Consider the following 24,376-nt stretch of genomic DNA (forward strand, 5'->3'; position numbering starts at 1 on the left):
ATCATCCCTCTTCCTTACCTTGCTGTTGATCGAGACCAGCGACAGAAATGGCATACTAGTCGACCGACGTTCGCTTGGTGCATTCGTAAAATAAGATTGCCCTAATCTGCCCTGGTCATTCGTTCTTCGCCTGGTTCTACTTCTGATCTTGTCTTTCCTATTGCATACTTACTACACACTCGTTTGAATTGTCTTTCTGGCTCCGGCCGCTTTCTGCTCGGGTTCTTGAGCAAGTTTTCTACTGTAATCTATTCTTGAAGAGGAAACAGCCGCAAATATGCTCGCAGACTGGACCTCACTTCTTTTCCTCTCCTCCGCAGTGCTCGCTGCTGCTGGAGGACATTCATACAATCATGCCGCTCTCCACGCCAAACGCCAGAATGCAGATCAACAAGACCAGACGGCTGCGAAAGCACGATGGGGCCAATTACAGCAAGAGTACCTCGACAGTTTAAGAGCAAATCTCGAGCCCGAAGGAACCTGCACGTGGGACACGATGACTGTGCGAAGGGAATGGTAAGTCGGATTCCCATTGCCTGCAAAATCAGCTGTGCAGGACTCTGTGATGCATTGCCCACATGCGAAGGGAGTAAAGTTCAGACCCTCCATCTGCCACCCAGGGTTCTTCCATGCAGACGATCCGTGAAGGCTAATTTTGTCCTTGAACAGGGGCGACATGTCCTCGGAAGCGAAGCAAGACTACTTGCGGGCAATACACTGCTTAAAGGAACTTCCAGGGAAGACAGACCGCAATGAACAGACTGGAGTTCCCGGTGCGCGGTCACGATGGGATGACTTCACCGTAGCGCATATGCGCAACGTAAATGATGTGCATCGTTCGCCGTGGCTCGCGGTGTGGCATCGTCACTTCGTCGCGACACTTGAGAAGGCCATGCAAGAAGAGTGCGGGTACAAGTATGGTGAGTGAATGTCAACCGGCATCCGTGATGAATAAGCGTCGATGCTGATGTGCTTCACAAGGTCACCCTTACTGGCATTGGTCGAAATATCTCGACCAAGATGTCAACACCTGGCCCATGTTCGACAACTCTCCGGACTCGATATCCGGTAACGGCACGCAAACCGGTCCTTTGTGCGCCTGCGTGAACGAAGGCCCTCTTGCCAACTGGACCGTTACTCTTGGCCCATACCCAGGTAGCTGGGGCTGCTCTGCGAACCCACGCGACGACGGGCTGGGCTACAACCCCCGCTGTATTGATCGTACCTTCCAACCTTCCAACCTCAAGAGCAACGAATACTCCGATGTCGTCTTCGTGATCGATAACTCCACCGATGCTGATTCCTTCGCAAGGCATGTCGAAATGGAACAGCCCTCTGTGCACAATTATCCCCACATCTTCATGGGTGGCACGCAGATCGACGTGACGTTCTCCAGCCAGGATCCTTGGTTCTTTTTCCATCACTGCATGCTCGAGTACGTCTTCAACCTCTGGCAAAGCCGGGACTGGGATGGCAGGACAACTTCCCTGCCGAATGCGGATACGTTCACCGAATACAGACGGACAACTGGATGGGCGCTGCCAGTGCCGGCGCCAACTTTAGACAGTACACTGTGGCTCCAGGAAGTGTTCGAGAACATTACGGTCCGGGAGGCCATGTGGCCTAACAAGAACCTGTATTGTTACAGATACGAGTAAAGACTGAGAATATGCCGAAGACAGGCCGAATCAGGACCAATGCCAGATTAGACGCACCGCGCGCAGGGTTGATCAGAGAAGAGTAATGATCGAGAGCTGAGAGCTGGCGAGTGTGGTCAAGATTCAGTGTCCGCCATTATGCCAGCACACCCAAGGGGTTATGCAGTCCAGACTTGATGTACTTTATGCTGCCGCTACTTGCGAGGTTGAGAGAGTTCGGCGATGTATCTGGTGCCACAGCTACGTTGCCGGCGAGTAGGACGCTGGCTCAGCGACTCAGCCATTGCTCAATCCAGTGCTTCGAGATCTTCGGGGTCCTCCACATCTCCAATCAGTTCCAAAGCCGCCTCCACGTCTCCCTCATCATCCTCTGCCTCGTCGGCCAACATTTGCACGAACTGAAGCATGTCTTCTCGAAGCAAAGTCTGATAGTCGCGATTCTGGCTTTCCGAGTGTCCCGTGCCCGCTCCCAACATAGTGTCATCGTTGTTGCCAGCAGTATCCGGTGCCAAACTCAGTATACGTATGACTTTCGTTGGTAAGACTCCCCTTCGATTTTGTGCCAATTGGAAGATGGATCTATCGCGGTGCCGCAGAGTGGTGTAGGTGGTCATGATGCAATCGTCGTATAACGACATGAAGCTGACTGGGACAGCTAATTGCGAAGATAAGCAGGAAGCCAAGGTGAAGGATGGTCTTGATGACTTGTCATCACCGGGAATAACACGGTTTTCGTCGTCCAGAGAGACCACATAGACGCGATCTTGAATCTCGAACATGACTCGCCGATCACGAACTGACAGCCAGCCGCCAAGATCAAATGTCGAGCCATCCGAGTCACACTCGATCATGCAAGTGTTTGCAGCGAAAGATGTTGACCCCTCGAGTGCTTTTCGCCAGTTTGAGCAGATGAAAACTCTACCTCCTCGTGAGACACCAGCGAAGAGATCGCCATCAAACATTCCAGCACCCCATTCATCCTCTGCTAGTGGAATGAACTCTCCATCGACTACTGGCATAGGTCCAGCATTGATCGAAATTTCGCTCGTGCGGTTTTGGCGCGGGTTTTGTGGAGGGAAGATACTTGCAACACCGGCAAAACTTCCTTCGCCAAGCCGAAAGTCTGGACCTCCTTCGCTGTGATGTATGTGGAAGAAGCGGTCTGTGTTCCCTCCTGCAGCACAGAACGCTGGTTGTAAGACTCCAAGGCACCGCCCTGAGGTCTTGTCGTAGAAGTGATAGCCTTTTGTTCCCTGGGACCAGGCTACGGCATCAAGGCATTGATGGAGATGGCCAGTGGCTCCTTCTTCGATTGTCATTTTGGTCATGACTCGCGGTTCGCCGGCAAGCATGTTGTCGTAGACAAATCCTAGACCATCACAGGATACGACACAGAGCATGCTGTAGGATAGCTGGAAGCCACGTGTGGTTCTCTCATGTGGAAGAACGGCAATTCTTCTGAGCACGCCACGCGATGTTGCACTGTCATCGATGCGCCAGACTTCGACAGCGTTGCCCTCGCGATCAAAGACAGCTGTGCCGTCCTCGTATTCCACTATGCGTAAAGTCAGTGAGCACTCTAACGGCCTTAACGTAACCCTGGACGTGTTTTCATAAAGCTATGGTCATCAAGGCAGGGGCAAAGTGCTGAGCTTCAGATGTTGTACTCACGATGCGCAAATGGTCGAACAACATCGCGAAGCATGTGGAAGAGAAGTTCTCCAGTATCCATATCAGTCACGCTCAGTCCTCCTGCTTGCGATGTGGATAGTATGATACGGCGCTTGAAGTCGGGCTTGAATCGCCATACTGGGTCATTGCCCACTTGGATAATGGACTCCCTAGTCGTTGGGCGACGACTAGTCCAATTCCGGGCTAGGAGCGTTTGCCTTTTGCAGAGCTCTTTCCAGGTTTGCACGCCAGAATAGTACTTGGCGAAGCTCTGAGTCTGCTCGAGGAAGACGAAGTCCCTGGCTCCATGTGGACGGGATGTCTTGGCAGTGTAGATTGCATCTTGATGATCTTGGTCGATGAACGAGTGCCAGGATCGATTGAGACAGGTCAGAGCTGCCAGGGTAGGCGGAGGGGTAAAGTCTAGTATACGTAGCACAACTTCGGACGGCAGTAGATGCAGAGGATCTGCCGTGTGCGCCATGGTTTGGTGACCATGAATGGAGAGGTCAGCGCTGCCCAAATTTGGACGTTGAAATAGAGTCTTCAGTGATGATGTCAGCCCGTGAAGCATTTGTGGGCATGCGCGAGGTATATTTCAGTCTGCAGTGCACACTCAGCCAGGCATCCCACCTACAGACTGAGCCTTTGCCGCTGACATTCGGTTGTGAAGGCATCAGATGCTGGTTGCAATCCGGTGCATACGGTGTCGGAAATGCGATGGCTACGGACTTCTTCCACATTTATGCTGATCTGTAGAGCCTTGGCTTGGTCATGAAGGTTTCGGAACCTTGTCCCTGCTCACTGTGACCTCCTCCACCTCCGCCTGATCCCCTCCCGCTCGCTGGCCTTATCTTGTCGCGCCCATAGCTAACAGCGCCAGAGACCAAGACACAATGACTCCGAACGGCGAAAGGGCGACGCTGCCGCTCAATACAGTCGACCTCCTCAAGCACTACGAAGAATATGGAGTCATCATCTGCAAGCCATGCGCTTTTGCGATTCAGCCTTCCGCGTTGGCGAGCCACCTGCTCAAACACCAGATATATCGGAGCGAGCGCCGTCGCCTGATGGCTCAGCTGGCGCACCTCAAGCTCAAAGACCCAGCAGACGTCGTGGACCCTTCGCCATTGTCGCCGCCGATACCCGAGCTGCAGGTCTATAAAGGAATTCGTTGCTTGCACAAGGATTGCCAACATATCTGCGCAAGCGAGAAACGCATGTCCCAACACTGGTCCGACGTACATGGCGAACGCGAATCAAAGAATGTCGTGACACGGCCGGCCTGGCTGCAGACTTTCTTTCGCGGGAACAAGATCCGATACTTCGAGATTTCTGGACCTGTCGGCGGTAGATCGGGAAGTCTGAGCACTGTGAGCAGTCCCTCGAGCATTGGGCCGTCGACATTCTCGCATAGCGAGAATGACTCGTCTCCAGCCTCGAGCGAGGGTCATGCCCTTGATATGGATTCCTTGCGCTATCTTTTGCATTACACAGAACATACCAGTCGCACATTACCGAGGCTTGAATCCGAATCTACCAAATTTTGGAGCTTCAGCATCCCTCAGGAGGCTCTGAAGCACCCGTTCCTCATGAACGGCCTCCTAGGACTCAGTGCTTTTCATCTTGCCAGGCTGACACAGGATCATGATCCAGCGCAAGCGGCCTACCATCATCAAGCATTTGTCCGCTATCAAGCGGCCAGCCTGACAGATTTCCGGGAGCTTACAAGGCGTCCAGATGTGTCCAACGCCATAGCACTGATCGCATACTCTCGGATCTTGAGCATCCAGAGATGCACAAGGGATGTTCACGACGAGTACAAAACAAATTGGCCCACACAATTCATGTACCTCGTGCGCGGTACTGTTGAATGTCTGGTTTCACTCCAACCATTTCTACCGGATGGCTGCGATTTCAAATTCACGCTGGAAGACTATGAGGGTCTTGTAAGATTGGACGATGAAGCTGCCATCAATAAGGACTCGAAAAGCATCGCCAATATTCCACCAGCTATGTTGCAAAGACTTGATCAATTACCCGAACGCGTCGCCATGGTTTCAGATCCTGCACACACATGGGACATGGAAAATGCCGAAGCATGTTGTTCAGCATGCACAGCTTTAATAGCAGCGTTCGCCCGAGCATACTCCGTCAACCAATGTGGTGCCTCGCTGGCAGTGGGTAGCTCAGACAAAGATGCGGTTCGAGCGATATGGAGTGGCTTCGAAGCCTGGACGCGTACTGTCAGCGATCGCTACATCCACATGCTGGAGCAGAACAGTGGACCAGCTCTGATAGTCCTCGCTCACTTTTGCGTGCTTGTAAAGCGGTTTGAGGAGCGGTACTGGTATATCAAAGGCATGCCAGATCGGATCATCGGCCTCATCGAGGACATGCTGGAAGATCGCTACAAGCCTTTTGTGTCCGATCTGTATCATATTCTGGATTGATGGGATCCGGCGAAATACTTGCTCACAAACCGGTCTTGTCGTCGATACTGTATCTCAGGAGCAGTCATCGCATCTTGACATAATGACGCACGATTAGCGGACTGCGCTCCAGGCAGAGGAGGCAAAAGGGGTCGCTTCCTCTCAGTTCACGGACGATGGCAGGAGAGAAAGCTTATCTGTCAACACCACATACACAGTGAATATCGCCATTCCCTGAGACCGATCTAGCCGCGTCGCGTTTGGCTGCTAGGTGGAAAGCAAACAAGCGTAGCAAACCGCTAATGCCTATAACGGCAGAAAGTGGACGCGGGACATGCACGCCAACACCAAAGCTCAGTCTGAACCTCCAAGAGTGATTCACCAGCCATGGACCTGGAGAACTACGAAATCGTGTACCTGGTGATCATGCTGAGCATGTTTGCCTTCAGCCTTTGGTTTCTGCTCACAACACCCTTCGACAACCCTCATGCTGCTGCGCATGATCACGATATGTTCGAGGAGGTGGCGTCCAAAATCGATCCAAATCATCTGATGTACACACCGGGCACTATCGCGTACAGGCGAAGAATGAGAACGGCACTGGCGGAGGCGATGCGTGAGGAGACTGGGAAGGCCGATGAAGCACCAATGGACATATCAGAAATGCATGCGTCGACGGGGGATGAGGACGAAATTGAGAAGTCGCCTTACACCACTCCCGAGGAGAGGGCGCTGGGGATCCTTTGAGTGACGATGAAATGTCGCCAGGCACAAGCTGTGGGTCGATGAGAACAAAACGAAAATTGCAATAATCTGGCTGCGTATGCTGATTACTGAATGATGCACCTGATTGCTGCAATCTAGTACTTCTGATGTGCATTTCTTTCGTGCACTTAAAGCCTCCTCTTTGTGCTTACTTCGTGCACGCTCATGGGCTGGCCAGTGACGAGTCGTCGCCACGTGACATCGCCTTCACTTCGCGTTGACGTCAAGCTAAATTACTTGGCAGGGTTCATATCCGCGTCACGCCACCATCCACATCAGCACCAACTTGCCCACACCTCGTTCTCCTTTCACCCATTGTCACATTCGTAGCAACCATGGGCGTCGACACGGGCTACAGAGCAAATGCGTCATCTTCAATGTATCCGCACTCCGCCAGCGGCTCCGCGTATCAGTCTCCATATCCTGCTTATTCCAGTCGCGTTCAGGGAAGCTTCCATGCGCCGATAGACCTGACTGCGGATTCCAACGAGACTGATAAGAACAATGCACCTGGCAAGCGTAAGGCCGTAGGGGATCCGGCAAATATCGGGCCATCCAAGTCCTCTCGCAAACGAAAAGTAGGCCCCGCTGAGGAGAACGAGGAATCGCCACCAAAAAAGAAAGCCGCAAAGCCCAAAGATGGCGAAAAGCGTCTTCGTGTCTTCCGGAAACGAGCACCTCAAGCATATGCTGAGATTCGACATCGTGCTCTCACACAACGCATGATCATTATCGATCGTGAACGAACTTCCCCGCCCGCAAATATCGACCCTACTTCGCCCGAAAACCACCCTACAGAAGCGGTGTCGCTCGCTGGAACCACGGGAAACATCTACCGAATCACCATCTCACGCGTACCTTCCTGCGACTGCCCTCACGCAAAGAAAGGCAACCAGTGCAAGCACGTCATCTACGTACTCCATCGCGTCCTGCGCGCCCGCGAAGATCTCGAATATCAGCTCGCATTCCTATCCTCTGAACTTCGAGAAATCTTCTCCAAAGCACCGCCTCTTCCCTCCGAAGTCGCAAAGAAAAACAACGATGACGGCGAAATGGACGGCAATCGCAAATCTCCCGAAGGAGAAGACTGTCCAGTGTGCATGGAAGAATTCGAGACAGATGGGAAAGGAAAGCCCAAGCGCGGGGAAGATGTGGTATATTGCAAAGCGGCGTGCGGGAACAATATACACAAGGAGTGCTTCAAGCAGTGGGCTGTAGCGAAGAAGGGACAGGGGCATGTGACGTGTCCGTTCTGTCGAAGTCCATGGCAGGATGACGAAGAGACGAGGAGTATGGATTTGAAGAGTCTTGCGAAGGCCGGACGAGTCAACGCGGAAGGCTATGTTAATGTTGCGAGGCAATTGGGGCTTTCGGGTCGGAGGGATTACTCCACCTACAATGAGTTCTGGATGAGGAATAGGTTGGGAGATGATTGGTAGGATGCTTGCTTGGTTTTGGCATTGTAATGGTGTGGATCTGGGAACGAGCCTTGATTTCTTGAGATACCCTGAGAAGCCTACTTTTTGCGACTCTGATCTCTGGCAGTATAGTGCACATGCTCTAGCTTTCAAGCTTTTCGAGATCTGTCTCAAGCACGACGCAAGTGCGCAATGTGAGCGATGTTGTAGTTCGAGCAGGCGACACTCTTCCCGCCGGGCACGTTTTGCTCTGTAACTTCCAATGATATCATTCAATCGATGCACACAAGCTTGACTGACACAGGCACAGATTGATGAGGTGTATCTCGAGACACTTTCTCTTTGTCCCAGACAACAATAGGCTTATGTGCAGCCCACCTCCGCAGATAACGGACGTCGTTCGCTTCTCATGCCATTACCTTTCTTTTGCGCATTTTGTGCCTGACCAGAACCTATTTTCACTCGATATACACAATGTCTATGTTTCTTATACACCTTGAAGAGAGAGGGAGAGGGAGAGAGAATGTATGTGTGTGCGGCCCTCAACAATGGCATTGTACAAACTCCAGTCAACATGGCGATCGAAGAAGTCAAAACATCACGCACATTTGCAAGCCGTCGTGTTTCCTCTCCCAAGATCCTCAAAACAGTCAAGATGGTTCGCCCATCCGTTGACTATACCAAGAATGTACCTAGCCCAGAAAAGGCAAAGAGACAATATCATGCATTGTATTTTCACGCGGCGGAGCGAGCGGACTTACTGCTTGAACAGCATTTGCCTCACGAGGTGGTGCATCACAGTGGCTCTCTTCAAGAGGGCAAGCTAACTTTCGAGCTCCCGGTCGGAACGCTCAACATTGAAGTCGACTCTTGCTTGAAGCGCATAAAGGTGTGCCGACTTGTAAGTGAGATCTTCATCTCGCGAAATGTTGACGTACCGCCAGAACTGACAACAGCTCACAGTACCAAAGAGCTGGCGATGCATGTACTTCAGCTGATCGAAAACTGCATTGTCTCGCCGCACGCAGAGCTCCACAAGCACGTGCAGGCACGTAGAAGCTCACTGCCAGCGAAGATGTTGAAGTTCATCGCCAGTCCGAGAGACATCTGCCGAGCTGCCAATCTGACACAATATGGCTGGAAGTTCCTCAAAGCGACAAACATTCGGGCTCACAAACTTCAGGAGCGACTTCAGCAGCGCATTGCCTCTATACGGGAAGAGCTGAATGGCCTGCCGATCGCTACATTGGCGTTCAGTGTCCCTACCAATCTGAGGCTCAAGTCGAAAGCCCGCATGATTGACTACATGTTGACGCCACGACATGCGTTCCACGGCACCAACAGCGCAATCCTCGACAGCATCGCCAAGTGGGGTCTTTTGGGTCCCGGAGACACCAACCCCATGACCGGACTCGCGATCCCAAAGAGGCTGGGAAGCACATATGGACCTGGGATTTACGTGACCACGGAAGTCCACCTCGCGAACACGTATTCGAACTGGGACGAAGAAGAACTCTTATTCCTCGATCCCGCGGAACGTGCACCTGGAAAGATCCGAAAGCGGGTAGTGATATGTGCTGTCGTTTTGGGTCGTGCTGCTCGAGTAACTCTGGCAGATGGGTTTCGGGAGAAGCTGAACCTGTTCCCTGGTGCCCACAGTCACGTTGCAAACAACGGACAGCAATATGTGTTGCCTAAGGAACAAGTCTTGCCCTTGTACATTGCTGACTTCGACTGGGTTCCTGAGAGCGTGCAGCAAAAGAAGGCCTACGTCGAATATGCGGAGAGCTTGGTTTGCCCACCTGCTGAAGGCGACGTTGACAGATTGGGCCGATGGTGGCGTCCCGATTGAGGAAATGAAGTGAAAGAAGTAGAATATTTGGTCGAAAGTGTGTGGATGTACAAAATACTGGTGCAAAGAAGCGTGGGGCTGCTAGCAGTGACGCGAAGACATGTGATTAGGTGTAGGCTTGGCGCGTCTCCTTCTCACCTTGCGTTGACGACGACATGGTCAGCAATCATCTTGACACCATATGAACGACTCGTCTCCCCGCGCATAGCACTTCATCCGGCTGTCCGCAGAACCAGTACAAGGATGAATGCTCTTCACAGCCCTCGATAACTACTTGGGCGAAGACCGCAAGTCCGACTCAGCAATGGCACCGTGAGCAGATTCATCTTGGGGAGGACAACGCGTATCACTGGCGCACCGTTTCGAGATGTAACATCAACGCTGATGCGTCAAGGGCCGTGAGACACAAGCAGAACGACTCTTCAAGACGTCAGCTTCGTTCACGCGTCTATTTTGCTGAAGGGATGCCATCTCCATTTGGACAGCACTTGGCCTGCGCTTCCCATTTGAAAACGCCCATTCGTGAGGCCGACATGGGGATCCTTACATCTTCTCCTGAGCATCATGCATTTGCATAAAAGAGATCACCGACAACCCATAGCAATTGTGCAATCTAACCTCGGTACGTATGTCGTCAGCCCCACAAGTACGACAATATCCGTCACGAGCCATTGGCTTCTACCGGATTTACCATTCCTATGCAGCTTGTTGCTCTACAATGCCGCCGGCAATTTTAGGATTGACTCGTTGCCCATGTGGCCGGGTATTGGCCCATAATGTTCACAATGAGCTCGGGCACTATACCATACAGTCAACATCTTACGATCATCTCGATCTACGATTGTTCTTATAACTGACTTCCGAAACTACAAACAAGGACTCAAAATGGCATACCCAAGGCCCTCACGGACCGGCGACTTGCCTACTGAAAATGTACGTCTCATGCGAAGACTACTCCAAATAGCATGAGATATTCCAATCGAATCACCTCACATCTCTCGTCCAAGGCACGTAGAAGGCTGACGCGGCAACGACAGCAGAATGGATCTCTCACATCATCCCGCGCCATCGTGGCTTCAGAACCTCAAGACGGGCAACGTGCCGGCGAGAACTGGGCAATACAAGATATTCAGGTCCCATCCACGCTCAAAGAAGGCGAAATCCTGGTCGAGATGGTAGCAAGCGGAATCTGTCACACAGATCTAGCCCTTACCGTTCCCGAAAAGGGCCAGACATTTCCCATCGTACCCGGACACGAGGGAGCTGGTTATGTGCGGGCAGTAGGCCCGGGCGTTAAGAAACCTGTCAAACCTGGCGATGCTGTGCTATTGTCGTTCGACTCCTGCACACTATGTCCCAATTGCCGAGCGCAACGTCCGGCCTACTGCGATGTTTTCGCTCCCTTGAACCTCTTCGGCGAGTCCGACGTCTTTCAGGCTAGTGGCGCTGATGCATCGAAAGGCGGAGTAGGCGGCAAGTTCTTTGGACAGTCTAGTTTTGCGAAACTGAGTGTTGTAAAAGAGACAACAGTCCTGCCTGCGAATGATCTGATTGAGAACGAGGATGAGCTGAAACTGTTTGCGCCGCTGGGATGTGGTATTCAGACTGGCGTGGGAGCAATCACCAACCTTGTCAAGGCGAGCCCAGACGATATAGTGCTGGTCACTGGTCTCGGTGGTGTCGGACTGAGCGCGGTCATGGTATGTACTTGCACTCAACTCTTCCGTCAATTGACGCACGCTAATGCACATGCAGGGCGCCCATATCTCTGGCTGTAGAACCATCGTTGCTGTCGACAAGGTACAGTCGCGAATTGATCTGGCCAGAGAAGTCTTCGGCGCCACACACGGCTTCAACACGACAGACGTCACTGATCTTGCAGCCGCGTTGAAAGAGGCATGCGGTGGTCGAGGCGCGTCAGTCGTGGTCGAAACTACAGGAGTACCACTTCTCATCGAAGCCGCGTTCGATGCTGTCGACATCAAAGGAACGTTCGTTCAAGTCGCCGGACCTATAGATCCCAAATACCGAATGCCTGTCGATCCGGTCAGCGTGATCTTCAGAGGAATCAAAATGCTCGGTTGTGTCGAAGGAGACAGCGTTCCTGGAGAATTCATTCCTCAATTAATCAAGCATTATCGTGAAGGGAAATTGCCAGTGGATAAGATGGTAAAGTTCTATCCCGCTGAGGATTTCAAGACGGCGTTGCATGTGAGTGGATGTTTCTTCGCTCTGACCAAATCAAAAATTGAATCTCTTGTCGCTGACACTGCTCATTCACAGGAAATGCATTCAGGAAAGACGATCAAGCCAGTATTGACTTGGTAAAATCAATTAACAGAAGACTGATGGTCATCATCCTGGTGTGCGGCTGAGCATCTGCAAGAGGCTATAAAGAGTATAGCTTCGCTTCGGCAAAGAAGTTCAAGTTCAACTTCAGCATCCTTCAGTTGGAGGATCTCTCGTCTTTTTCTCACATTCACTGAACACCACGTTTAATTCTGTTGTCTTGCTTTTCGCAGTGACTCGTCACAATGGAGCCTTCTGCTAACTACCAAATTTCCTCTCAAATCTACTCTCCTCTCGATGCCTCCAAACAAGAACACCGACTCCTCCGCTTCGTAGGAGGTAAACGCTCCCTCGCCTGGGAACTCGGCACTTTCTCCCTCTTATCAGACCGCCAACATGAGCATCCTCCTATGACTGCCCTATCCTACTGCTGGGGCCGCGCAGCAGCCGACAAAGCCATCACATTGAACGGACACGAATTTCTCGTCCGACAGAATCTCTACGATTTCCTGGTCCAAATGGCCAGCGAGAATCGACGAGATTGGTTCTTTGTCGATGCCATTTGTATTAATCAGGATGATATTCCGGAACGATCTGTTCAGGTTACGTATATGGGACAGATTTATCGAGATGCGCAGGAGGTGATTGCTTGGATTTATTTTGAGGATACGGATGATCCGAAGGTGATGAAGCAGGGTGATATTCAGGCGCATGTCAGAGAGTAAGTTGGCTTGCCTTTTCGATCTCGTTGTGGAGTCGAGCTTTTGCTGATGGCTTTGATCTTCTCTCACAGATATCAGCTCCTGGAGAAGGAAAAGCAGCAATCTGGTCAAGACCTTGCTCCAGAAGAACGACATCTCCTCGACAGCCTGCAACAAATGGCATGGCAGCTCGCCGCTTCCAGCTCCTACTGGTCTCGACTCTGGATCGTTCAGGAACTTCTCCTGGCACCAAACCTCACCATTCGATGGAGTAGTCTGACATTCCACTGGAAAGATATTATGTCTTTACGCATTCGAGACGTCGACATCCCATCCATTGAACTAGATCCAGCGACCGGTCGCCCGCTTCGCCCCCATCAGCTCACCACGATGCGGAAAGCAGGGCTCTTCACTTACGAGCATTTGCCCAACAGTGCAGAGAATTCAATCATGTGCAAGCAACTCTGGCATTGGAAAGATAGTGCGGGGCAAGACCTACAGACGGGCAAATTGTTGAAGTTCCACGAAGCTGTGGCGTTCTTCTCAATCCAGCAATGTGGTGTGATGCACGATAATGTCTATGCCTTGCTGGGTATAGCCGAATGTGCGATCGAACCAGACTACGACATGCCTTTGATGGATCTTTACACGGCTGCTCTGTACAATTATCTTCTATCATTATGGTCTGTTCAGAGGTCTGGACACGACGGGAAAACTGCTATCGGGACGAGAGATTGGGACACGCTTATCGGACTTGGACTGGATTACAATAAACTCCTGGCACCGGGTGAGACGTTCTTACACGCGTTCCAACTAGATCCATTCCATGATCTGGTGTTTTTGATGACATACGAAGTCTGCAAGCGGTTCTCGGAGGACGCGGCATTGCTTGCTACGCAAGGACTTGCTGCGAATTGGCTGTTTCATACCGAGTATACGAAGCTTGAGGTTGGAGCGGCGGATGATTTGGTGAAGAGGAAGTGGTATGAGTCGGAGGATCGGGCGCTGAAGAGATTTAACAAGGATTTGATGGCAAGAGTGGAAAAGGCAAAGGAGAGACTGGAGAAGCTGAAGAGGAAGGATGGAGCTTTGGAGGCACCGCAATGGGGTGCACCGATCACGGCGCCGGCGAGTGATGGGCGGGTGAAGACTTGCTCGGAATGGTTCTCCGGGGTCAAAGCTCTTTGCGACAACGTATGGACGCGATGGAGTCAAGCCCAGTAGATCACATGTACCGAAACGCCCCCGGATCATGAAGCTCGCGATCGTTCACCCTTCAACAGGCGTTAGCCTATGGATCAGTCTCATCCGCCTCAGCAGTTAGACCTTAACGCCGTGAAGTAATGGACCCTTTTTCTTCTCAACTTTTACTTTCCCAAGATCACTTTGCACGGTCGTTGCTAAGCATATATTGACCAGCGCCCTGAAGTCGGCCATTCCACAGATTCAGAATGGCCCCGCTGTCTGCTGGCAAGTCAACTTGCACAACAGTCGTACTATCCACAGCACTCAGCCCCACAACACTCACAATAGTATCGGTCTGCAGCCAAGTGGGACGGGGTAGATGGCCTTTGACAGAATGCAGCATTGCGGACAAAATATAGACCAGGCCATTGTGTATTGCGTGGGCGTGACACAACCAGTCCTCGTAGTCGTTGGTGAGAACATCGGCGTAGATGACCTCGCGAAGCTCGGCTGGCAACCTGAATAGAGGCGACTCCGGCTGCGCGTGCATTTCCTGGCCGGACCATTTCAAGGCAGGCTTGGTGCTTTTCGTGGCCATGTCTCTTACGGGAGTTGTTCGTTGGTGACAGGAAGCCAGTGTCAGACCAACTGGACTCGGAGGAGCAGGAGCAGGAGCAGTCGGCGCAGCTGCGGGACGGGAATGGCGGGCGCTAAGAGATTGCAGGGACCAAGCTCCATATCGTGTTTCTCGAAGTTGTGCGGCAATCCGACGACCATGGGCATGTGTCAAGGGCGTGCAAGTTCCTCTAGCATGCAATGAGAGCGTGAACTCGTTTCGAAAACGCAAGGATATGTTGTAGAGTGGCGGAAACAAGCCTCGCGTCGATCGGTCTCGGCAGGCATCACATGCCGCAGATTCGCGTGTCAAACGTGTCAAGATCACCGAGGGGTCTCCCAGAAATGTAGGCGACCCTGGTGGACACTGCGACTGCTGCCACTTCGTGCTGGAAGTCATCCATGGACGACGGCCATGCCAACAACACACCATCATCGTCGCAACGCCCCCCACTTTCCTTGATCGCCACCGCTGCTGCCTCGACTCTACCCGCTCCCGTTGTTCCCATTCATCACCACCATCATCACCAGCACCATCGTGCAACATCTCTCGAAGCCGGGTCTCACGAATTGCGATCATTGAGTGACCAGCATCGCCCAGAAGCTTCATCTTCCAGACTCCTTCCCCGGGGCGACGACGACTACGCCGAATATCACTCTTCCGATTCTGACGCTCACTCTCCATCGATGCCCTCGCGAAAATCCAAATCACCCAACCCACGCAGCGGGTCCCTCCGCCACAAGTCCAGCGACTCGTCCTCGCTCAACGGTAAAACCACAAACACCGACATGAACGGCGGGCAGTTCCTCGAGCGCCGCAAGAATGCCCATCTCGAACCCCTATCCTACGCCGACGATGACGACGATAGCGCTTCCGCCCGCGACCGACTGATGGGGAGAAGCAACTTCTCCCTAGACGACAACCCGCATGAGAAAGCAGACGGATCACAAGGAGGAGAGAGCAAAGGTTTCTTCGAGCTGCCCATGCAGGACCGGAGAAATTTCCTTCTTCTCGTGTTGCTATACTTCCTGCAAGGCATTCCAATGGGTCTCGCCGGTGGCAGTATACCTTTCCTGCTCAAGTCACACTTGAGCTACAGCCAAATCGGAGTCTACTCTCTCGCTTCCTACCCATACAGCTTAAAACTGCTCTGGTCACCCATTGTCGATGCCATCTGGTCCGCGCGAGTGGGGAGGAGAAAAAGTTGGATCTTGCCTATACAGACTCTTTCCGGCTTCGGCATGCTGTATCTGGGAAGCACTGCGACACAGATGATGGAAAGTGCAGGAGCAGACGGCGGGGCCGGAATTTGGGGCTTCACGGGTTGGTGGTTCAGTCTGGTCTTCATGTGCGCAACTCAGGATATCGCTGTGGACGGATGGGCTTTGACACTGCTATCGCAATCCAATTTGAGCTACGCGAGTACGGCGCAAACAGTCGGATTGACAGGAGGACAATTTTTGAGCTACACGGTTTTCCTGGCGTTGAACTCGCCTGACTTCGCAAACAAGTGGTTCCGTTCGCAGTCTCTGGATGTTGGATTGATCACCTTGGACGGATACCTGACATTCTTTGGATGGTTCTATCTGCTCGTTACGTTGGGCCTTGCGGTCTTGAAGACGGAAGAACGAACAAAAGAGAATGAGAGCGTCTGGGGCGTGTACAAAACGATGGGAGGCATCATGAAGTTGAAGAATATCCAGACCTTCATTATCATTCATTTGATTGCCAAGATCGGCTTCCAGGCCAACGACGCTGTCACAAACCTCAAATTGATCGATAAGGGGTTCAGCCAAGAAGATCTGGCTCTCGTCGTTCTCATCGACTTTCCTTTTGAAATGGGACTGGGATACTACGCCGGCAAATGGTCAGAACAGTATCAGCCAGTACGTGTCTGGTGTTGGGCCTTCGTAGGGCGGCTGGTTGCAGCAGTCTTTGCGCAGTTGACTGTCATGTTTTTCCCGACTGGCGGGATGACAACTTCCTATCTGCTCGTCATCATAGTCGAGCATGTGTTTTCCACCTTCATGTCCACGGTAATGTTCGTGGCGATTTCAGCTTTCCATGCCAAGATCAGTGATCCGGCGATTGGAGGTACCTACATGACTTTATTGGCGACGTAAGTATTCCCCATTTCCCCCTTCGTCAAAGCATTTGCTAACCAGTTCCTGTTCTAGTGTTTCCAACCTCGGCGGCACTTTTCCTCGCTTCTTCATCCTCAAAGCTGTCGACGCTTTCACGCAAGCTACTTGCATTCCTCCTTCTGGCAAGCCTCCGGGTGATCTCAAAGGCGAGCTTATCACGCAGTCTTTCAGCTGTGTGGCTGAGGCAGAAAAGCATCGTTGTATAGACGGAGGTGGAGTATGTCAGATTGGCCGCGATGGATATTACATTGTGAACATTCTGTGTGTTCTGTTCGGAATCATTACATTCTGGGGATACATTAAACCAAGAGCGCTTGGGTTACAGGCTTTGCCCATGAGAGCTTGGAGGCTGGCCGGGTGATACGAATGCATGTAGAATAGTTACGTGTATATTAGTAGATGAGAAGATGAGGACAAGTTGTATACTACGTGACTTGGACACTTTTTTGTTACTCCGAGCTATAACACGATGAATGCTTCCAATCTTTATTACTGGTCAACGACGCGAGACTACAGTAGTCCATTCGGCCACGGCACCTCCCTCAACCCCACTGCAAAATTATCCCTCAACCCATCCCAGTACTTCACCTTCGTCTCACTCAAATCCACCCCATCTTGTGGCTGATCAATCGTGGCCAAATTAATCATGAAAGCATCGACTCGTTTGCCTTCAAACATGTAATACCCTTGCATCCAGACATGTACGCCGCAGATTTTGCAGAAATATCTCGCAGCGGTCTTGACTGTTGGGGCATAGTTTCCTAGTTGGGGGTCGTCTTTGGAGGCTGGACTGAGCAGTGTGAAAGTCGTCTTCTTGCCGTCGGAGGAGGAGGAGGACGAGGAGAGGATGTCGTAGTTTGTGGTGGAGCATTTGGTGCAGTAGGTGCAGTTGCAGCGGGTGCCGGTAAGGGGGAGGGAGGTTTGGGGTGTTGAGAAGGTGTATTTTATGAAGCTTTTTTGGTGTTGTGAGTGAGGGTGGGAGTTTGATACTGGTGGTCTGTTGGCTCACCCGCAGTGACAGCTGCCTTTGATTGTTTCGGGTTGGGAAGTGCTGCGCGTGGTTTTGGCAGGGTATGAGGTTTGAATGGCTGGGGATCTATCTACGTTGGTGAACTGACCTTTGCGCACTTGCGCTGGACTCGTGCTGTAATGGCATTGGGGAATTTAGGTGTCGACCGATGGACTACGTGCTCATTGCAGAGCGTCTGCTTCCAGGGACATGAGTCCAAAGGATCGAGAGCAGTGCAGCATACGTGAGCAGGGTGTGGTTTGCACTTAAGCTTGGCTCGTGATCTGCAAGTGCAGCTTCCTGGGCTTCATTCGGGTAACAGCTTGTGGTACTTCCTCGCATTGAAGGAAAGCGAGGTCCTGATCGGCGCAATCCTGTACTTGCCTAGAATGCAGCAACACGCCTCGCAGTCATTGCACCAAGATCGGCGGTTCCTGGGAGATGGCTTGACATGAGTACACCACTTGCCAAATAAAATAGTCGTGTATTCATCTCAATGGTGGTCCCATTGACCCGCGACTGGCGGAACTTTTCTACGGGCCATTTGATGTATAGCGGATTAAGGGCAAAGTGCGAGAGAGCGCCTTCACCTCTGTCGCCCCAGGAAACTCGAGGCTGATGTTGCTGAATTTGTGGAAGGGTGTTGACATGAGCTGTGGTGAATAACGGCAAGAAACGATAAGAACGAAGAAGTGGGTGCGAATATGACCATTAATTTCCGAGACAGGGAAGAACAACTGAGTCCTACAGCTTCGCCTTGGGTTTCTTGTCATTGGAAAGATGTTGTTCTTTCAACTGCTCTCCCGCAATATCGAATGGTTTGCATGGCACAGCGCAAGCCACGAACCTCGCTGGCTTGTCTGTAGGGTTGCTCCACTGATGCATCGTCCCACGTTGCACGATGTGGTCCTACAAGTCAGGAGAAAACATCGAATCAGCGCTTACCTCTGTGCTAGACCCAAAAGAAGACAATGGGTAGGAAAACGGGGGAGGAGAAAAATGGCAACCTACTCCTGGGTACAATCTCACTGTTTCACCTCCATCGAGTTTATGGTCAATCTGTCCAATGACACAGATGGAGTAATCAATCGAGACAGTGCGGTGCATGAGACTGGACTGGCCTGGAGCCAGATCTACGACGACCAGATAGGCTCCGGGAGAAGGAGGTACTATGCCTGGAGCACGATGACTGGCGGCACCTGTGCCAGCCTTGTACGCTTCAATGTCGACCTCGTTCTCCAAGACAGCGGGAACGGAAGCAACGGAGTAAGATCGTGTAAGACCAGATTTCTTGGAAATGAGTTCCGGGGATGTGCTGTGGTAGACGCTTTTGCCGGTGCTATCGTGCGTAGTGATGTAGCGTTTGCATGGTCTGAGCCCGGGAATGGTGGGGTTGGAGTTGAGAGGTGCCATGGCTAAAAGAGATTGTGCCGTGCGTAAGAGGATTTAGTAAGTAAATACTTAGACAGCCACGGCGGGTGAGTCTGCCTTGCTGCGTGCTGTAGTAGAATGTTTCCCGGGGGTTGCCGTGTGGTCTTGGTTCTAGGCTCGTGTTATGCAGGATCTGGTGACCCAGCGTGGATGGGAAGGAGGCGGCTGAGGCGTGCGAATGATGTGGCCGATTGATGCTTCGTACGGAAGAGCTGAGTGAGTGGGGGCTCTTCAGCTGCTTGGAACGGTCGGCCTAAGCTGGGGTCGTGCTGGATCAGATCGTACCAGAGGTGCTGCTGGGCGACGAAATGGGCATCCTTCGCATCGGTCAGTCGGAGCGAGTATATAGTGATCCGATGGCTCGGGGGTCGGAGGGCAGAATTGGTGGAAATCGATAGCCGAGAGCAGCCGAACGGACGAGTACAAGTCGACGCATGGGACTTGGCGGTGGCCTGACCCTCGCGAGCTGGCAGAGGGACAGACGAAAGGGGAGCTCGCTTGAGTCGAATGCAAGCGTGCATTGTGGATGCTTGCCGGGCCGCGAGCGATTTTGTGCATGCAGCTGGTTTGCCGTCCATCGGCAGGGCCTGCCTGGGCGCGAGCAGGGCTGTGGTGGTGGGCAGAAATCATCGTCTGGGCAGAGCAGACACGAGGGGATAAATGCGAGGCCTCCGCGGACTCCGCACGGGCAGGTGCTGTTCTGATGGTCGTCCGATGTGCACCTTCATGAGGCTGCAGTGAAGAAAAGACAGCAACGCGTGTACCTTTGTGCATCGCCAACAGAAATTGATCCGAACGACGTCCCGATCTGCGCTCCAGAACGCTACCCTACTGTACCCCGGTCCTCCCCCGCGATTGCAGGCGAGCGGGCGTTTGGAGGGTGTGGGAATCTGCGCATGCCACATGGGCCAGTGACGCCTCCACTCCACCCATCGCCCACCAGCATCCACTTCCAGGCGACACTCGTCTTGCGACTCTCTTCGCACCTCCGCCGACTCCCCGCAGCACACACACACTGCCCCTCCACCATGCGACGAAACAGCGAGGCCGCGAGCTCATGCCGCATCGAGCGAAAGCGCGCTCACGACCGAGAAGCACAACGCGCCAGCCGCGCGAAGACGAAACAATATATCGCACACCTCGAGAAGACCGTCGCAGACCTGACCGAGAGCAGTGGAGACAGCCGCGCCAATTACTTGGCCCAGCATGCATCGCAACAGTCCCAAGAAATCGACAAGCTGCAAAGCCTCGTCCACAAAATCCGGACCCTCGTACAAGATGCCTCCAAGTCAGAGGACGGCTCGCCCACCGCTGGCGGTGTCAAAGGCGAAGGCAGCACCACGACCAATGCGACCGATGGCTTCCCCACAGAAGCCTTCTCCGCTCTCAATTGGGACACCGCGAGCGAGGATCAGTGGATGATGGAGATCGTGAAGCCCACAGAAATGGATGTGCCGCAGCAACCACAACCGGCGATGCCAATGCGTCAGATCACGCAGACCTCGCGGAATCTTGTGGTGCTGGGAATCAACCTATTCTGCGAGAACAACGACGACACGACCTACTTCCAGCGCCTAAATGAGTTGATCGAGAAGATCGAGAAGACACCCGACACCCTCTCCACGCTGGAGGAAGACATGGACATTCTGATCCGGGCCATGGTATCAGGCTGGGATGCCGCCGAACGCGTGCACCATTTCGACATCGTCTGGCGCTTCCTCCGCGCCTTCGACGAGGGTCTGTGGTATCGTGCACCGCCCGTCGAACGCTTTGCCCATTTCTGGAACATGCGCTCCACCATGCTTCACAAGATCAATCCCAAGAACCAGCCACGACGCAAGATGGCCTCGTTCATGTCTCCTACCATTGGTCAGCGCTCGGCGAATCACCCCTCTGTCGTAGACTACTTCGGCTGGCCGCTGGTGCGGAATCATTTGCTCACGAATGGAATCACCAACTGCTCCGGCCGCTCCGCCATTGCATTTGCTGAGAGTTTCCGTTTCGATTGGCCTTGTGAAGCAAGAGATGTGTACAAGATCAACCGATCCACAGGAGTGTATTCCTTCTCGGAAGAGTTCATGAAGGCTTTCGATGATATCACTTCGTTCCAGCTACTCGCGAACCAGCTCATCCCATTTGAGATTCATACTCCGCCAAAGACAGCAGCTCAGACTGACTTCGTGAATGGAGATGACCACAGCTCAGTGGACGATGAATTCGCATATCAAACACCAGGCTTTGAAAGTGTGAGCTCACATGGTCAAGGCATGCCGCAGCAGCATGTGGATACGAGTGCGGAGGATTGGATGAATACGTTGGCGGCAATGCACGAGGCCGGTAGGCACGCTATGCACAATGCAATTCCATCGTTTACGGTTGCGCATGAGGCCAGCTTGGCGCAGTGGCCAGCAGTCTGAGGGGAGCCACGACGACAGAAGACGGGTAAGAAGGACAACGAGCAGCGCTCGCGAAGCAGTTCGGACTTCATTCTGCGCAGCGTATGGCGAATGCTGCCGAGCCACGCTGGAAGCGAGTGCTGGCATTGCTTTGCACAACGTTCTACCGGATGCTTAGCTCCGAGGGCAGCGACGGCCTCAGCCCCCGAACGGTGGCCCAGAACAAGAGCAGCAAGCCGCGAAGATCACTGATCACTGCACGCAGACGGATGGCTCGACCTTAGAGCGCATCGGGTCCGAGCTCATGGCGGCTTCGAGACGTGTATATCGCATTGACGACACTGCGCATGCTACTCACTCAATTCTACCCGGAGAACATGTTGGAAGCACCCTTGAAAGGACGCTCTGACGCATCATACATAAACGAGAGGCGCCAGAAGTGTGGGCTTGACTCCAGGAGCCACGTGCTGTTCTTATTCCCGAGCTGAGCTGCCTACCTCCCGCCGCCCGGCCACAGGGCTAATCGCACAAATCATCAACCGATGCAATGCGACGCAAGGCGCGCTACTCTTCCAACGCGGGCGGTCATTCTCAATCTTCGGCAGGGTAGACACGCGCATTAGTGCAGGATCCAATCCAGACCCTCCCCACCTCTTCAGCTCACCCCGCACCCAGCAGTGGCCAAGAGCAGCCACAACACTTCCATCTCGAGTCGAAAGCCGAGGGTGCAGCAGAGCAAAGCTTCTAGCTACTGTGATCAGCTCTGCTAGACGCTGGAGCTGAACCTGGTCCCAAATAATGAACCTCGTGAAACCCTATGATCCCCATGACACGTTGCCTATTGCCTATCACCTATAGACACAACGAATCTTATATGACCTTTTTTGTTTCATCAAGGTCCTCCTGTTTCTGAATCTGACAACTAGAATTCCCCAATCCAGTAATTCGGTACTCCACCTTTGCAACCAATCAATTGATTGAACAATCTTTCTCGACAACATGGGAGACACACAACCAACGGAGGAGATTCCCAAGACCTGCATAGCAGGCGTTGTTGTATGTTCAGACCTGTCCTCTCTGCTTGGGGAGGAATTCTTGATTTCCTTCGAAAATTAATCCTCACTTGACTTTCCCTTCCATCTGTACCCGACTTAACTTCCGCGCACGATCTCAGAACGCTGCAAGATGGGAACAAGCCTCTTTCACGCCGATCTCTCAATCTCCACCCTCAAACCTGACTTCAACGACTAACCTCTTCCCTCTTTATCTACACAGGTCAACGAAGGCCCCAACTTCCACATCGAAGTCGTAAAAGACGTTCCCGTCCCTACACCAGGCCCCAATCAACTTCTCCTCCGCCTCAATGTCACCGGTCTCTGCGCTTCCGACATCCACTTCTGCAGCAATGATCTCGATTTTGGAATTGGAATGAAAGATTTCAATGTCAGATCTCCTGGTCATGAAGGCGCTGGAGTTGTCGTGGCGATTGGAGCTGGAGTGGAGAATTGGAAGGTGGGAGATCGTGCGGGCATGAGACCTATGTGGGATACTTGTCATCAGTGTGATCAGTGTTTTGGCAAGGAGGAACAGTATTGTCCGAAGGTTGTGCATTGTGGATTGATGGTTAGTGGGAGTTATCAGCAGTGAGTATCTTCGTTCCCCTGGGGAGATGATGGGTGTGGGTGTGCTGACTTGATTTGTGTCAGGTATGTTCTTACGCCTGCGAACTACACCAGTCGTATTCCAGACGGAGTGCCAGATGAGATTGCTGGGCCGATTATGTGTAGTGCTAGCACGATGCATTGTGCTTTGAGAGAAGGAGGGTTCAAGAGTGCAGACTGGGTTGTGTTCCCTGGAGGTGGTGGCGGTGTGGGTATTCAGGGTGTGCAGCTGGCAAAGTAAGTACACTATAGGTGCTGATTCAGAAGCTGGACTTGAGGTGGGTGGGAGTGGCTTACTGACACGATTTGTAACAGGGCAATGGGCATGCGTCCCATCGTCATCGACAGCGGAGATGCTAAGAAAGAACTCGCCCTACGCTGCGGCGCGGAGGTCTTCCTGGACTTCAAGGAGGAGAAAGATCTCCCGGCTAAGGTGAAGGAAGTGACAGGTGGAGTCGGTGCTCACGGTGTGGTCGTCACCGCGTGGCAGTCGTACAAAGGTAAGCCCTCGCTCCTCGCCCTCCCCATAACCGCACAGAAACTTCTTCTGATACTATCCACAGACTCCCTCTCCTACCTCGGTAACCGCGTCGGCGGCAAAGTCGTCTGCATCGGTCTCCCACCTGCAGAAGCTCAAGTCATCATCGGCACCTCTCCAACACAGTTCATCATGTTCAAGCAGAGTGTCACAGGAGCTGTTGTCGGAACGATGCAGGATACGTCTATGGCATTGGAGTATGCGAAGCGTGGGCTATTGAAGCCGATTTGCGAGGTCAGAGGAATCAGCAGATGGGCGGAGAGTGTGGAGCAATTGAGGAAGGGACAAGTCGCTGGTAGGATTGTGATTGCTTTTGATAAAGAGTGAGGTGAGGCAGGGGGAGAGGACGGAGAGGAGGATGTTGGTACAGTGAGAAGTGTGGTCTCAGTCGGATCAAATCCAGAGTTCCATTGTACCTGATGTTCGACCCAATATTCTCGTGTTGTGCAGGGTCATGTATGTCAACAACGAGCCACGATTCCAGCGAGATGTCGCCCGATGGTCTGTACGGCTCCGTAATCGTGATGGCAGATGCAGAGGTGGACATCAGGAATTGTCAAAGTTACCTTCATGCATACGCTAATGATAAACACACCTGCAACACACAAAC

At 52.6% G+C, this 24,376-nt stretch overlaps 14 protein-coding genes across 14 annotated transcripts; 10 read left to right on the plus strand and 4 right to left on the minus strand.

Moving 5' to 3' along the window:
• Positions 1-277: 277 nt before the first annotated feature.
• Positions 278-1,658, plus strand: CKM354_000144800 (uncharacterized protein; the record flags this gene model as incomplete). Its single annotated transcript, XM_044796573.1, has 3 exons — positions 278-516; positions 670-920; positions 982-1,658. 3 exons carry the CDS (start codon positions 278-280, stop codon positions 1,656-1,658), a joined length of 1,167 nt encoding a protein of 388 aa, XP_044652508.1.
• Positions 1,659-1,945: 287 nt separating this feature from the next.
• CKM354_000144900 (uncharacterized protein) lies at positions 1,946-3,813 on the minus strand (the record flags this gene model as incomplete). The annotated part of the gene is made up of 2 exons (XM_044796574.1): positions 1,946-3,213; positions 3,330-3,813. 2 exons carry the CDS (start codon positions 3,811-3,813, stop codon positions 1,946-1,948), a joined length of 1,752 nt encoding a protein of 583 aa, XP_044652509.1.
• A 412-nt stretch (positions 3,814-4,225) lies between these two features.
• CKM354_000145000 (uncharacterized protein) lies at positions 4,226-5,782 on the plus strand (the record flags this gene model as incomplete). Its single annotated transcript, XM_044796575.1, has 1 exon — positions 4,226-5,782. The coding sequence occupies one exon, from the start codon at positions 4,226-4,228 to the stop codon at positions 5,780-5,782; it is 1,557 nt and encodes a 518-aa protein (XP_044652510.1).
• A 366-nt stretch (positions 5,783-6,148) lies between these two features.
• On the plus strand, positions 6,149-6,508 carry CKM354_000145100 (uncharacterized protein; the record flags this gene model as incomplete). The annotated part of the gene is made up of 1 exon (XM_044796576.1): positions 6,149-6,508. One exon carries the CDS (start codon positions 6,149-6,151, stop codon positions 6,506-6,508), a length of 360 nt encoding a protein of 119 aa, XP_044652511.1.
• A 353-nt stretch (positions 6,509-6,861) lies between these two features.
• Positions 6,862-7,965, plus strand: CKM354_000145200 (uncharacterized protein; the record flags this gene model as incomplete). Its single annotated transcript, XM_044796577.1, has 1 exon — positions 6,862-7,965. The coding sequence occupies one exon, from the start codon at positions 6,862-6,864 to the stop codon at positions 7,963-7,965; it is 1,104 nt and encodes a 367-aa protein (XP_044652512.1).
• A 553-nt stretch (positions 7,966-8,518) lies between these two features.
• On the plus strand, positions 8,519-9,796 carry CKM354_000145300 (uncharacterized protein; the record flags this gene model as incomplete). The annotated part of the gene is made up of 1 exon (XM_044796578.1): positions 8,519-9,796. The coding sequence occupies one exon, from the start codon at positions 8,519-8,521 to the stop codon at positions 9,794-9,796; it is 1,278 nt and encodes a 425-aa protein (XP_044652513.1).
• An 885-nt stretch (positions 9,797-10,681) lies between these two features.
• On the plus strand, positions 10,682-12,124 carry CKM354_000145400 (uncharacterized protein; the record flags this gene model as incomplete). The annotated part of the gene is made up of 4 exons (XM_044796579.1): positions 10,682-10,729; positions 10,834-11,496; positions 11,552-12,007; positions 12,080-12,124. The coding sequence occupies 4 exons, from the start codon at positions 10,682-10,684 to the stop codon at positions 12,122-12,124; spliced, it is 1,212 nt and encodes a 403-aa protein (XP_044652514.1).
• A 206-nt stretch (positions 12,125-12,330) lies between these two features.
• Positions 12,331-14,010, plus strand: CKM354_000145500 (uncharacterized protein; the record flags this gene model as incomplete). Its single annotated transcript, XM_044796580.1, has 2 exons — positions 12,331-12,806; positions 12,879-14,010. The coding sequence occupies 2 exons, from the start codon at positions 12,331-12,333 to the stop codon at positions 14,008-14,010; spliced, it is 1,608 nt and encodes a 535-aa protein (XP_044652515.1).
• Positions 14,011-14,167: 157 nt separating this feature from the next.
• On the minus strand, positions 14,168-14,569 carry CKM354_000145600 (uncharacterized protein; the record flags this gene model as incomplete). The annotated part of the gene is made up of 1 exon (XM_044796581.1): positions 14,168-14,569. The coding sequence occupies one exon, from the start codon at positions 14,567-14,569 to the stop codon at positions 14,168-14,170; it is 402 nt and encodes a 133-aa protein (XP_044652516.1).
• Positions 14,570-15,375: 806 nt separating this feature from the next.
• CKM354_000145700 (uncharacterized protein) lies at positions 15,376-17,092 on the plus strand (the record flags this gene model as incomplete). The annotated part of the gene is made up of 2 exons (XM_044796582.1): positions 15,376-16,706; positions 16,765-17,092. 2 exons carry the CDS (start codon positions 15,376-15,378, stop codon positions 17,090-17,092), a joined length of 1,659 nt encoding a protein of 552 aa, XP_044652517.1.
• Positions 17,093-17,241: 149 nt separating this feature from the next.
• On the minus strand, positions 17,242-18,082 carry CKM354_000145800 (uncharacterized protein; the record flags this gene model as incomplete). Its single annotated transcript, XM_044796583.1, has 3 exons — positions 17,242-17,683; positions 17,741-17,875; positions 17,985-18,082. 3 exons carry the CDS (start codon positions 18,080-18,082, stop codon positions 17,242-17,244), a joined length of 675 nt encoding a protein of 224 aa, XP_044652518.1.
• A 402-nt stretch (positions 18,083-18,484) lies between these two features.
• CKM354_000145900 (uncharacterized protein) lies at positions 18,485-19,153 on the minus strand (the record flags this gene model as incomplete). Its single annotated transcript, XM_044796584.1, has 2 exons — positions 18,485-18,649; positions 18,752-19,153. 2 exons carry the CDS (start codon positions 19,151-19,153, stop codon positions 18,485-18,487), a joined length of 567 nt encoding a protein of 188 aa, XP_044652519.1.
• A 1,046-nt stretch (positions 19,154-20,199) lies between these two features.
• On the plus strand, positions 20,200-21,588 carry CKM354_000146000 (uncharacterized protein; the record flags this gene model as incomplete). Its single annotated transcript, XM_044796585.1, has 1 exon — positions 20,200-21,588. One exon carries the CDS (start codon positions 20,200-20,202, stop codon positions 21,586-21,588), a length of 1,389 nt encoding a protein of 462 aa, XP_044652520.1.
• A 978-nt stretch (positions 21,589-22,566) lies between these two features.
• CKM354_000146100 (uncharacterized protein) lies at positions 22,567-24,093 on the plus strand (the record flags this gene model as incomplete). The annotated part of the gene is made up of 5 exons (XM_044796586.1): positions 22,567-22,623; positions 22,843-23,210; positions 23,274-23,465; positions 23,544-23,728; positions 23,792-24,093. The coding sequence occupies 5 exons, from the start codon at positions 22,567-22,569 to the stop codon at positions 24,091-24,093; spliced, it is 1,104 nt and encodes a 367-aa protein (XP_044652521.1).
• Positions 24,094-24,376: the final 283 nt, after the last annotated feature.

Source organism: Cercospora kikuchii, assembly GCF_019650295.1.
Source record: "Cercospora kikuchii DNA, contig_00001, whole genome shotgun sequence".
In the NCBI taxonomy this organism is placed as follows: Eukaryota; Fungi; Ascomycota; class Dothideomycetes; order Mycosphaerellales; family Mycosphaerellaceae; genus Cercospora; species Cercospora kikuchii.